The sequence below is a fragment of the Centruroides vittatus genome, unplaced genomic scaffold, assembly GCF_030686945.1.
Source record: "Centruroides vittatus isolate TY-2023 unplaced genomic scaffold, ASM3068694v2 contig_943, whole genome shotgun sequence".
Taxonomy (NCBI): Eukaryota; Metazoa; Arthropoda; class Arachnida; order Scorpiones; family Buthidae; genus Centruroides; species Centruroides vittatus.
This window is the reverse complement of record NW_027122626.1, coordinates 724,361-738,612: the sequence shown is the minus strand read 5'-3', so window position 1 is coordinate 738,612 and position 14,252 is coordinate 724,361. Positions and strand designations below refer to the sequence as shown.

Sequence of the window (14,252 nt, the reverse complement as noted above, 5' to 3'; positions counted from 1 at the left end):
TTTCATACCTCAGTATTCTGAAATTCATATTTAATAAACAATAAATTCATTTCTTTAGAATAATAAAGTTAAGTGAATAATAATTGTTTTGTTCAGAACTCAAAACTAAAGATTTAAAAACCAAATATGTTTTAGAAGAAAAATTTTTTATTTAAGAATCATAAATATTAAAAATGTAAATCTCATTTATGTGAAAAGTAAATTTTGATATTTCAAAGTTAAAATGAAGATTTCTATTAACAAATTTACTTTGCTTTTCAAAATAAAATAGTTTTGATTAAAGCTTCTATTTACATATAACATATATTACAATAAAATTTGGAATAAAATGTAGAAAAGAAGAAATATAAGAATTTTTTCTATAAATATTTATTTGATTTTGTAACTTTTATTAATATTACTCTAAATAAAACATATTGTTACTGATGTCATGATTAGATAGGAATGGTTGTATGATGAATAAAATTAATTTTCAGTTCTTTTAAACTAGGTACAGGTGCTTGTTGTATTTATCCTCTTCTTGGTTGCAAAATGAAAAGTTGGAAATTTTTAGCAACTGAGATTAACGAAGAGTCATTTGATTGGGCAATTAAAAATATCAATGCGAATAATATGCAGAATCAAATAAAAGGTAATTTTCTTATTTGAAGATTTATAATAAATAATCACTAAATTTGGTTACTAGGTTTGTTGATTGCAATTTATATAATTAGAAAACTACTTTATTTTCTGAATTTTGTTAATATGTTGAAAAATAGAGAAACTTGAATATTTCTTGTAATTTAATCTGCTAAAAATTTTAGTACATAAACTACAAGGAAAATGTTCGGATTAAAATATTTAAAGTTTTGTTTTTAATGAATATGATTTTGTAAGGAGAGGAAATCATTGAAAATTTTATTTATTTATTTGAAAATAAAATATTTAATTGCTAGATTCAATAATTTATAAAACAGTTCATCTTATAAATGGATACTCATACTCTCATAGACTCTCACATATCATATATAACTATAATAGCTTAAAAAAATTTATTTTATTTACATATTATTAAATGACATGATTATTAAATATTAAGTTTTATTGAAAAAATCTTGTGATGCTTTTATAAGTTCAATCTTAATTTATTTTAGTTTCTCTATAAATAAAAAGTTTAACAAACTGATTTATAATTTAAAGTTTTGTTGGAACTATTACTTAAACTGTATTGGACTAATCTAAAATATGAATTATTTATAGAACAATAACCTTAATATTTAATCAGTATTTTTAAATAATATTTTTATAAAATACAATATATTAATAAATATTTATAAGAAAAATAATTTATAACAACAAATTTCAAATACAATTAATAACTATATTTTCATTTTGACTATCTATTATAATACTGTATAATATATTATTAACTTTTTTGCCTTTTTTCAATAAAATAACTTTTTGATAAAATTTGAATATGATTGACAAAATATTTCAAACTCTTTGAGTTACTATAATTATTTAATCAAAGAAGTTTATTAATTCCTTAAACATTAAGTGCAATATTGTGTAAACTTTAAATTTACTCCACAATGATCATCTCATATCTAAGAAATGAGAAAACTCAAACTATTATATGAAAATATTAAAGTTATTCTTTCTCTAATTTTTTTAAAATTAACTTTTAATTATTTTCTGTTTAATATTATGTGTATGTATGAATATATATGTAGAAAAAATTATCCTCTTTCATAAAATTCAAATTTTAATTTATTTAAATATTAATGTTTTACTTTTATTAAATAAACTTATATATTTTCTATCTTTAATATAGTATCATTTTAAAATATTTGTTAGTAGGCAGATAAAATAAAATTATAATGTAAACTAATTAAAATTCAATTATACTAGTAAAAATTATTAAAACTCTGTTTTTACTAAGTTTTAATATTAAGTTATATTAAACAATATTTATTTCTAGTAATCAAAGTTAATCCTAATAATATACTACAAGATGTTATCAGCAATGAAGAAACTTGCTTTGACTTTACTATGTGTAATCCACCATTTTTTAATGATCAAAATGATAATATGTCTGTAAAAAAATCTCGTACTCCTCGAAGAAGTCTTCCCAAAAGTATTAATACACCATCAGAAACAGAAAAATCAACAGAAGGAGGAGAAATAGAATTCATTAAGAAGATGATTGATGAAAGTGTTTTGTTGAAGGAAAAAGTAAGGTAAATATTTAACATATAAATTTATTTTAAATTTTTAACTTAAAACTTTTAACCATTTAACTTATGCTTTAAAATATTTGAATTCTAAATATTTGCTATAACAGGAAACAAAAGTAACACAATATAATACAGATAATTTATCAGCATCTATTAATTAAATCAAAACTCTTTGTTATTAGTTTAATTTTAATCTGGAGAAAAATCTTCATATTAAAATTTGAGAAAATTCAGAGAAAAATCTTGATTATTAGTAATAATCAAGATTTTTTATTTGATAAACATGAAAAGTACAAAAAATACTTATAGAGATTTTTTAAATTGAGATAAATGATCTGAATTCAATGTCTCCAGAAAAAACATTTGCAAAATTTTATGGATTTTAAAATATATTTTGACATCCATAAAATTTTACAAATTATCTTGAATAGACAAAAAATATAAACTTTTAAGTAACAAAATCTTTTTAAACACTCTTACAAATTGTAAAATGAGTAAAGAAAAACTAGAAGAGTGTTTTAAATTTGTTATTATATGAAAGTTTATAAATATGATTTACACTACATAAAAACAAGATACTGACAAGATAACTAATAATAAAAATATCACTGGTGTATATGGTTATCTTTCAATATATTTCCCTCGATGGTTAAAGGATCCATTATAGCATGTAATAAGTTATTTTGGATGCATTAGAATATGTGTCCCTATTACATTCTTATAGTAATAGCATATATGACATGTTCATTGCAAGTAAAGTAATGTTCTGATAAAGGCTTTTTTAAAGCAGGAACCAGATAAAAGTTACTGGGTGCCAAATTCAGACTTGCATAAAGAATGATATGGTTCAGTCTATCCAAAATAATTTATACAGAAAGTTTTGTTGAAAGTATTTGGTGATTTGTTTGTATTATCAAATGCATTTGATATTTATTAATATTTTGCTTAAAATTATAAATAAGTTATTCACATAGTTATGAATGTTATCATATTTTCACAGATTGTCTGGCATGTCAGTCTATCCATGGGAGACCATAAAATCATATTTCCATTTGGTAAAAACTATCATGCTGGTTTATCCCAGGAGAATGCTGGCATGCCAGTTTATGTGAGGTTATACATTTCTTTTCAGAGGTTGTGTAAAAAAATGAAAATGTTACATTGCATGGTGTCTCATAGATGCCAGTTTATATTCTAAAATTGTGAAACTTAGCATTATATCAAAAACTGATTATATGCTTAATTTCTGCATCTTGTCTTCTTTCTAACAATGTAAAATACTTGTGGAATGCCAAAAATGCTTTTTTTTTTAATGTGTATTTTATTGTAATTTGATCCAAAAATGCAAAGAAAACATATCAAATTTCAGAAATTCACTGTAAATTATCTCAACATACACTGATTAACATCTGCTTTGTGTGAAAAAGCATCATTTAGCAACTAATCCAAAACAAGTAATCTCTATTTTAGTAAGAAATTTCTATTTCTTGTTTTGAATTAGTTGCTAAATAGTACTTTTTCATTAACCATGTCTTTAGCTTTCCCTTTCAAATATTATCTGTTTGTTCTCAATACAAAAATGTATTGGAAACAAACAATTCCAGACAGTAGTGTCTGTTCATAGATGATTGATCATCAGAGGACATTTTTCAATGAGCAGACAATGTTTTATTTTTATACTCTATTTACAGTAGGAACACTAGGGGGTCCATTGTAGGTTTGGTCAGGCCCTCAATGTGCTAGCTGGGATGGAGCCCAACATATCTGGGATATATTATTCCCAAAAAAATTTCTGGAATTTTTTGACCTGTCTGGATTCTGTCTTGAGTTCCCAGAGCAGTAGGCTGATACCTTAACTCCTTCAGCATTTGTTGTGGCCAATAGAGTGACATAGTTTATTTTATTCATTTTTATTGTACTAGTCACCAAACTTTTTGTCTGAACAAATAGGATTTTTCTTACTGAGCACCTGCCAATACTACATACGAACTATCATACCATTTATGTTACTTTTTATTGGGCTGCAATTCAAAAAAATTGTAGGCCTATAAATTCCCACTGTTGTCCTTGTCTTTCCATAATCTTGAGAATGAGGTTAGATAGATGAAATCTGAGACCAATTATAGAAACTTTAGGACAAGGATGCCCCATTAACTATATAAGAACTTCTGATGCAAACTGGAAGTCATGCTATTTCAATTCAAAAATTTTCCCCCAAAAAGTGTTAGATAGATGACCAACATGACTCTGTTCTTAAAGGAAAAGTATGATGTACAAGGGCAAGCCACTGCTAATTTGAGGTACATAGCATATATTTTAAATTAATTAAATTAAATATGATTAAAAATTGCAGCCTAGCATTGTGACATTGTCACAATAAATAATTGCTCATTTTCTCTTTATTTTCTTCACAAATTTTGACAAATGCTCTACCCATTCAAAGAAGACACTTGGATCTAGTGAAGCATTGAACAAATGGCAAAAATGAATGGCATACTGCTTACAATACTAAAATTAAATTCGAATTACAAATTTTTTTCAGTTATATAATGCATAATTATTATATATGCTTTATAATTGAATGTTCTCACATTTAAATTTATTAATACAAAGATTTAGCTGATTTGTAATTAGTAGTACAATTTAGTATTGCTATTTTACTACTACTTATTTTCAGTTGTAACAGATGAAAAAATTTAATGGACAGAAAATTTTGATAAAATTAAATTAACAACAATAATTATTTTTCTGTGATCATTTAAAAATAAATTCTCATAACAACACATAAAGTTTGGAAAGTTTATATATTTTTCAGGTTTATTTTAAAAATTATAATAAGAAGTAATTAGTGCATGATTTCTTTATTTACATTTAAAGTATTAAATGATTCTCAGCAATAGGGTGTATTTGGTATATTTATTTAATCATTTATTACAGTATATATTTTATAAAACACATTTGATGTGTTACTTTTTTATGTAGATCCATATAATATTCAATACACTATTATTCAATATATATATTTTTAATATGAGTAAATTATATGAATTTCCTAGGATTTTTACAACAATGATTGGAAAAAAACAAAGTTTTCAAGTAATAAAAAGTGAACTTAAAAATCGTAATGTAAGTATTTTATATTTATACATATATACAGAGTATCCCATAAATTTGTAAATAGTTTAAAAATTCATAAAAGTTGAAAGAAATGGTATATTTGAATGCAGTTTGCGTAAAAGTTATTCTCTTGAAGGGGGATTTTTTTGGGTAGAGAAAAAGAAAATAGTTCAAAGTTTTGTCAATATAGGACACTGAACACAAGAAAAATCACTGGAATTGTGCAAATCTGAGTCTTATAAAATGCAGGGTGTACGATTAACAGCTCATTTCTGAATTTTCCTGTTACTGGCACTGACATATGGTTTTCATTATGATGTTGACATTGGTGGATAAAGCACTATTGGTGAAGTTGTTTTATCTCAGCCACGAATTGCTGGCTGAAACTTTACGAAGGTTTAGGAAACAGAAGAGAATGAAGAAAGGTTCAGCTCCAATCACTCCTGCCGGATTGGTTTCCATTTGCAAAGCCAAATCAAAGGTAATAAACGCACCACTTCACGAGCGATTCCCGTTTCTTTGAAATGTCGTACTGGGAAACCAATCCAGCAGGAGAGATTGGACCTGAACCTTTCTTTATTCTCTTCTGTGTCCTAAACCTTTGTAAAGTTTCAGCCAGCAATTCGTGGCTGAGATAAAACAACTTCACCAATAGTGCTTTATCCACCAATGTCAACATCATAATGAAAACCATATGTCAGTGCCAGTAACAGGAAAATTCAGAAATGAGCTGTTAATCGTACACCCTGCATTTTATAAGACTCAGATTTGCACAATTCCAGTGCTTTTTCTTTTGTTCAGTGTCCTATATTGACAAAACTTTGAACTATTTTCTTTTTCTCTACCCAAAAAAAATCCCCCTTCGTGAGAATAACTTTTATGCAAACTGCATTCAAATATACCATTTCTTTCAACTTTTATGAATTTTTAAACTATTTACAAATTTGTGGGACACCCTGTCACCCTGTATATATATATATATATATATTTTTTTTTCTTAATTTAATTTAAAATTTTCATATTTATTTTTTTGTAAATATTATAATTATATTATTAGAAAAATAATGATATTATTCAAACATATTTTATAATTTAATTTTTTTTATGTACTGCATGTGTAAAAGTAATAAATATGCACGAAACAATAAGTTATAAATTTTCAAAAGCATAATCTTATTCTAAAAATAACATTATAGAATTTGTGTCTATGGAATTCTAGATCAAATAAATAAACACAACTTTTTGAAGCAAAATTCAGAAACTGATTTTTGTTCAAACTACGTTTCAGTTCATTCCTGTTTATCTTGGCATAAATTATTCATACCTGTATTTTTTTTTAAGATAGTTATAGTACTTCATAAAACACACAATTTTGTATTTTAATTCCTTCAATCCATTTTAACTTCTTTATTTTCATTGATCTCTTTAGTCTCTTTAAAGTAAGTGGATTGAAGGAATTACAATAATAAAGATATGATAAATCTTAGCTGTTTTTAAAACTAAGTATTTTATTTTGCTCAAAAGAACAAATTTTTGTTACATCTTTTAATAAAGTGTTTATTATTAAAATTTAAAAATAATAATGACGAGGTTGGTCAAAAGCAGTTATAAGGACATTCATTCAGTTCTATAATTGTCAAACCTGTTGTCTTGTGCACTTTCACTTTCTTTCTTTTTTTACATTCTTATGTTACTTATGACAGGTTGAAATTTTTCTAAATATCCAATCAGCAATGAAGACAGTTGCATTTATTGCTGATTGGCTATTTTATTGTAACAAAATTTTTCTAAAAGTATTACATGAGAAAGTAATGATTCCTCTGTCTGTAGCCTTGTCTATTCTAAGACAGAACACGTGATTTTTTTCCATGTTGAAAAGAGAATCTGCAAGTATCGATATGGCTCCATGTACATTACTTACAAAGAGAAAGTGGAAATGCAAGAAGTGCAAAATGAGAAAATTTGTAGAAATGCTTATGATTGCAAAAATGCAAGTGTGGAAATTATCAAGAAACAAGAAGTCATATTCTGCCATTGACATCATAATGACAATGAGCAGCAAATCTAATGATTGCAAGATGGGAATAGTGTTCTCATTGACAAAGTGGTCATAGACTTGTTGTGCAGTCTGAAATCAGAATTTTCCCACATCATAGCCACTCTCACAAATGAAAGGTTTACAGTTTGTATCTGAATACTGTTGACTTCAAAGTCTCAAATGGATGGTTTGAAAAATTTCAAAAGTGACATAACATCAAATTCAAAATTTTTTGTGGGAATCATCTGGACTTGATTGTAATATTGTAGCACAATGAGAGGCTAAGCTTCTTTCAGTTATCGCTGGTTTATTTTCCAGAAAATATTAATATTTTAGATGCAGACAAAATAGGTCTGTTCTTTGTTCTTTTGTGTTCTTCTAGAGAAAAATTTAGGCTTTGCTACTGAAACATGTATTCTGTATTAAAGTAGCTAAAGAACAACTAATAGTTCTGTGAGGCTGGGACCTCACTCTTTGGATAGGAAACTGGCTGTTGAACCAGAGTCAATAAACCATGACTTATTTTTGTAAACAGAACCGGGTCTGCGAAGAAATGGGGTGCAATATGATTTAATTGTTGCATTCAAAGATCTAATTGACATATCCCTGATCGTAGATCATGAGGGAAAGCAGGAGATCGACAACCAGGGAAACTTCAGCAGTTGTGATCATATGAACCCAGCTGCGTTTTCTCTGAGATAGGAGAAAACACATTGGTGGAAATTTACGGGACAGTCACTTGGGGAAGAGCATGACCCAACCTGTGGGGAGTGGTCCAGGCAGGGGTGTTTGACAACCCCGTGGTTTGAACCATATCCCTGGCAACAGATTGGGGACCAATAGAGTTGCAGGAGACCACCATTTCGGATCAACGAAAAAATGGGATTTTGGGTGAAGATGGTATAAAATCCTGAAATCTCAAGGAAACGGGGAGGTTGGGAGCAAGATAGCCAGTTCATACAATCCAGACCAGGACCAATCCTGGTCTGGAATGTATGGACTCCAAAATAGATGTATCATCTACAAAGTAGATGAGTACAGAAAGGTCTGGGGAACTCAACTTTCCCCAAGCGCACTTCTCTATCCAGACAAGTACAAATAGGGACATAACTTCTCAATGTGAATGCAGACTTGTACCCCTTCAGCCTCCAAAACATCTGAAACTAACAGAGACGAACTTTCTCCCATTGGTATGACACTTTTCCATCAGAGACGAACATTTTTTTGCTTAGTGTGTCAACCTTCAACTGGATGGCATAGTACCTCTCCTGTAAGCATGATTTGCCTTAATAAACACAATTAATTTTGTCACTCCATTATCTATGTCTCTGTGTCCACAACCACAACCCCCATATGCATGTACAATGGTAATGATATGGCTTGATAAGATATTTACATCACTGCAAACCATAGTGGACATAGATTCTGACATTTCAACTGAGTGCAAAAGTTAAGGTAAAAAAACAATCCTTCAGTCATTTTCTTGGATTCAAGGAAAGAAGAATAATCATCACTCTTCCTTCCTTGAATATCAAAAAGTGACTGAAGGATTGACAGAATGATGCTAATGACAATGTCAATGGCTTCACATCCAAAATGACACCTGCTATAGAGCCACCATTAGAGTCATACAGGCAGACCCTGGACTGTGTGAAAAAATTCAGACAGTTTTGCACAAATAGAAACGACATGGGTGGTACAATAGGACAATATTTCTTATGAATAGCAAGAAGCAGATTGCTACAATGAATTGTAAAAAAACAAACATAACTAATTTAAAGAAAAAATAATACTAACCTTATGATAATTTATCACATACTACACAAAAATAGCAATACAGCACATTACAGTATGTGTATTATATGTTTGCAAAATAAAAATAGTGCAGGCTACATTTAAAGATAATTTTTGCAAAATTCTCTTTGGAGACATCTCTATAATGAAAAGCTTTTTTCACACCCACAAGTGTCCATTATAGAGAGGTTTTACTGTATAAATATTTTCTTAACAACTATCTAGTATTTTATTATTCAAATATAAATAAATCGTAAAATCAATTATGCACTTAGTTTAATGTAATATAATATGCTACAAGTATTTATTAACATAAAATAAAATAATCATTTATTATTTATAAAATTAATTATTAAAATTTGAATTTTATATATTACATTATGAAGAATATGTCATTATATATATATATATTCAACACAGCATATATAAGGGTGGATCAAATGAAAACAGAACAGTAGCCAGCCATAACAGTCGCCATTAGTTATTTTCAAATGAAATCACCAAAATTACACAAGCACTTGTCCCACTGTTGCACCAAGCGGTGAATACCTCATTTGTAGTTTGTCATTCGATCCTACTGATCTTTAGAACTAAGCAGACAAACACGAACAGTAACAAAAAAACTTTATTAAAAAGGTGAGAACTGTCACCGACATCCTCGGCCAACATCCAGGCAAAAACCCGCGAACTTTCGCGCCTCTTTTTTACAAGTTGCCAGCCAACATCTCGTTGGCAAGTGTTGCCAGGCAGTGTTCGGGATCTCTGGCGCTGGCGGCCACAGCTACTCCCCCACCAGTGTCTGCGACACGAAACGAGCGGGAAAGGTTACATGTCGGCCAGAGCGTGTGGTAGTTTGTCGCGTTGGGGCTGGATTGTCTGTGGTACGTCTAGTTGGCGCTGGTCTTGGCATTGGAGACGTTGGGGGTAACTGGTCCGACTCACTCGCTGCGAGAATAAAAGCCGGTTTCAGTCGATCAATAGAAACTACAGTTTCTTTTCCCTTTATGCATAGAGTGAATGTCTTGCTACCACGTGACACGACTTCGTAGGGTCCATCGTATGGAGGCTGCAAGGGCTTCCGTACAGCATCATTGCGAAGAAATACGTGGGAACATGACTGCAGTTCTTTGTGGATAAATGGGTTGCGGTAGGAGTGGTGCACCACAGGCACTGGTTTTAAGTTTGCCATCATCGTCCTGAGTTTTTCGACGAAAGAACATGGATTGACGTCCTGAGAACCTGGGACGAAAAACTCTCCAGGCAGTCGGAGGCTGGTGCCATAGAGCATCTCAGCCGCGGTAGTATTGGTGTCTTCACGGAGCGCAGTTCGCAATCCTAACAAGACTGTAGGTAGCACTTCCGTCCATCTTTCAGTAGAGTGACACTTGATGGCAGTTTTAAGTGAACGATGAAAGCGTTCAACAATGCCATTTGCAATTGGATGGTATGCTGTTGTCCTAACTCTTTGGGTACCAAGAAGTTGAGTGAGGGATTTAAATAAGCCAGATTCGAATTGCCGTCCTTGATCAGATGTTATTTGGGCAGGCACTCCAAAGCGAGATATCCAGCCTGAGTACAGGGCTGAAGCTACTGTTTCAGCTGCTATATCTGGCAACGGGATTGCTTCAGGCCAACGAGAAAATCTATCGATGATTGTGAGGCAATATGTTGAGCCGTTGGAAGGTGGCAATGGACCAACAATGTCAATATGAATATTTAAAAATCTAGCGTCTGGAATAGGAAAGGTTCCCAAAGGGCTAGCGACATGTCTCTGGATCTTCGATCGTTGACAAGAAATGCAGGTGCGAGACCATGTCTGGCAGTCTTTACTGATGGATGGCCAAACAAATTTTGCTTTTACCAATCTTGTTGAGCTCCTTACACCTGGATGGGACAGGTTATGGACAGTGTTGAAAGCAGTGCGACGATAACTAGGCGGAATGTATGGACGAATGCGACCTGTCGATACATCACAGTAAATTTCGACATCACTATCAGGAAGTTTAAACTTCTTAAGTACAAGTGATGAGTCACTTGAAGTCAGGAGAGACTGGAGCTCAGGATCTTGCTGTTGGTCTTTTGCAATTTTGCTATAATCTATAGATGGGCTACTAATTGATTCAATACGGGAAAGAGCATCAGCTGGAACGTTATCGATCCCCTTTATGTGTCTGATGTCTGTTGAGAATTGTCCTATAAAGTCAAGATGTCTCAACTGACGGGGTGTACACTTATCGTGTCGTTGCTGGAAGGCAAACGTTAATGGTTTATGGTCTGTGTAAATGGTGAACTGTCGTGCTTCCAGCATAAACTGGAAATGTTTCACAGCCAAATACACAGCCAGAAGTTCTCGGTCGTATGCAGAATACTGACGCTGAGAGTTACTCAGTTTGCGGGAAAAGAACGCCAGTGGCTGGAGACCTTGTGCTGTAACTTGATGAAGGGCAGCGCCCACAGCAGAATCGGATGCATCGACGTGAAGTGCAAGGGTAGCACTTGGTGAAGGATGATGTAGTAAGGTGGCATCTGCTAATTGTGACTTACATGACTCAAATGCCTGAATCGAATTGTCAGTCCATTTAATCTCGCGCTGGTCGTTTTTCTTTGCTCCTTTAAGTAGGTCGTGTAAAGGAGCTTGGTGATGGGCCGCATGGGGTAGGAACCTACGATAGAAGTTCAAGATGCCTAAGAACCTTCTCAGTTGTTTGAGTGTCTGTGGTCGCTTCTGTTGAGTTATGGCAGATACACGTTCTGGAAGTGGCATAACGCCGTGGGAAGACACCATGTATCCTAAGAATGATACATGTGGAGCAGCAAAAGTACACTTGGATGCATTGATTTGCAGACCGTACTTGTCAAGGCGTTGAAACACTTGCCGCATGTGCATCTTATGTTCCTCCCACGAAGTGCTAGCAATGAGGATGTCATCTAGGTATGAAAAACAAAAGTTTAAGCCTTTCAGAACTTCGTGCATGAATCGTTGGAATGATTGGGCTGCGTTGCAGAGACCAAAAGGAAGGAAAACGAATTCAAATAGCCCAAATGGCGTTGTAATGGCTGTCTTTGGCACATCATCTGGGTTAACTGGTATATGATGGAAGGCTCTAACCAAATCGATCTTGGAAAATATTCGGGCTCCGTGTAGACTTTGACCAAAATCGTGGATGTGTGGCACTGGATAGTGATCGGGAACAGTTATCCTATTCAGGGCACGATAGTCTCCAGTAGGTCTCCAATCGTTACGACCCTTCGGCACCATATGGAGGGGAGAAGCCCAGTTGGACTTTGATGGTCTGCATATACCTAACTCCATCATGTGCTGGAATTCTTGCTTTGCTACTTGCAGCTGAGCCGAATGCAATCTACGGGGTTTGGCAAATACGGGTGGACCGTGTGTTTCGATATAATGCATTGTGTTGTGCCTGACTTTATCTGAAAACGGTCGAGGATGAGTGAGATGTGGAAAGTCCTTGAGGATATCCTGCATTGGGGAATTGCTGATTATAGTTTTGACTGAAGTAGGTGGTCCTGTATAATATCTTCCTTGTGTAGTAAGGGAAGTCAGGGGGTCGACCAATAATCTGTTTCTGATGTCGAGAATGAGTCCAAAGTTGGCCAAAAAGTCTGCACCGATTATAGGCTTCTGCACATCAGCTATGGTAAATTCCCATCTGAAAGAACGTCTTAAGTTGAGGTCAAGTTCTAGCACCTTTGTTCCATACGTCGAGATTTTAGAGTCGTTGGCAGCATACAATTCAACCTTTGTAGGCTGATTCTTAGTGCGATTGGGAATGATCGATAAATCTGCTCCAGAATCAATTAAGAAATTTAGGCCAGTTTTGTTGTCATACACAAACAGACGGCTATATTTAGGAGCCAGGCTGGACCCACAGGCCGTTACTGCGGCTGGCTGCGCTCGTTTCCCTGATCAGCAGTTCGGTCGAAGGAACACGGCGAATGACATTTCCTAGCAGCTGATCCAAACTTATCATGGTAGTAACAATATCCCTGACGGTTGAGGCTTCTTCCTCGAGGGTGTGAACTAATGCGATACCTCAAATTCGGGTCATGTCGGTTTCTCTCTCTACTACGATAATGTGGACGAGCAGTACGTGATACATTAAGTTCTGCAACCTTCGTTGTAAGTTCTAAAATCTGCATTTCGATATTTTTGATTACGGGATTGTCGGCTTCTAAGTTGATGCTGGCCAGTTGGGTTGGTTCTGTAAGTTCAGCAACCTTGTCAGCAAGGATGGCTAGCTTGTCTAGTTCATCACCGCTAACAGCCAGAACTGTCTGAATATTTTTGGGGAGACGTTGGAGCCACAAGTTTCTAAGAAATTCTTCGGTAATCTTGCCCGCTGAAAGCTCCCTCATTTTACGGAGTAAAACGCTGGGTTTCTGATTCCCTAACGCCAGATCTTCAAGCAGAATTTTAGCCTCTTTAGCAGCGGAGTTCTGAAAAATTTCGAGGAGTCGATCTTTGAGTTTAGTAAACGGAGCCTCGGCTGGACGGTCAAATACTAAGTCACTGACATTAGATAGAATCTCCGCGTCCAGGGAATTGATTAAATAGTTGTACTTAGTGTTCTCACTTGTAATCCGATTAATGGCAAAAGCTGCGTCTAGCTGCACAAAAAATAATTTGATGTTGGTTTTAGTGAAGATAGGCATTTTTGCCTGTACATGTCCGATTTCCAACTCGTTCTGTTCCGCCATTTCGGGCACCTAACTATGCGGGTACAAGGAAAGCGGGATAGTCTTTGATTAGGCTTAGCCCGAGTCACGCACTCTTAGTCGTCTTATTGAATTCACGATTCAGAAACTGATCGTACCTGCATGTCCTGTTAAAAATGTTCCTTCATAGACACAGAGTTGTTTGCTATCCAATTCAGTCGAAAGTCCAGGTAGTTCGTTAATCGCGTCACGTCCGGCTCACCACTTTGTCATTCGATCCTACTGATCTTTAGAACTAAGCAGACAAACACGAACAGTAACAAAAAAACTTTATTAAAAAGGTGAGAACTGTCACCGACATCCTCGGCCAACATCCAGGCAAAAACCCGCAAACTTTTGCGCCACTTTTT

General features: G+C 33.3%; 3 protein-coding genes across 3 annotated transcripts in view; 2 read left to right on the top strand and 1 right to left on the bottom strand.

Annotated features, from left to right (window-relative positions):
* The window catches only part of LOC136985018 (SMC5-SMC6 complex localization factor protein 1-like), a 386,884-nt gene that overhangs the window by 253,273 nt on the left and 119,359 nt on the right, over window positions 1–14,252 (top strand). The window lies entirely within an intron of this gene.
* Window positions 1–14,252, bottom strand: part of LOC136985024 (lissencephaly-1 homolog) — a 111,157-nt gene that overhangs the window by 64,283 nt on the left and 32,622 nt on the right. The window lies entirely within an intron of this gene.
* Window positions 1–14,252, top strand: part of LOC136985023 (U6 small nuclear RNA (adenine-(43)-N(6))-methyltransferase) — a 38,278-nt gene that overhangs the window by 14,599 nt on the left and 9,427 nt on the right. Inside the window, exons 3-5 of the mRNA XM_067282208.1 lie at window positions 491–631; window positions 1,961–2,219; window positions 5,273–5,342. Of these exons, the coding sequence (XP_067138309.1) occupies window positions 491–631; window positions 1,961–2,219; window positions 5,273–5,342 (470 nt within the window). The remainder of the gene's footprint in view (window positions 1–490; window positions 632–1,960; window positions 2,220–5,272; window positions 5,343–14,252) is intronic.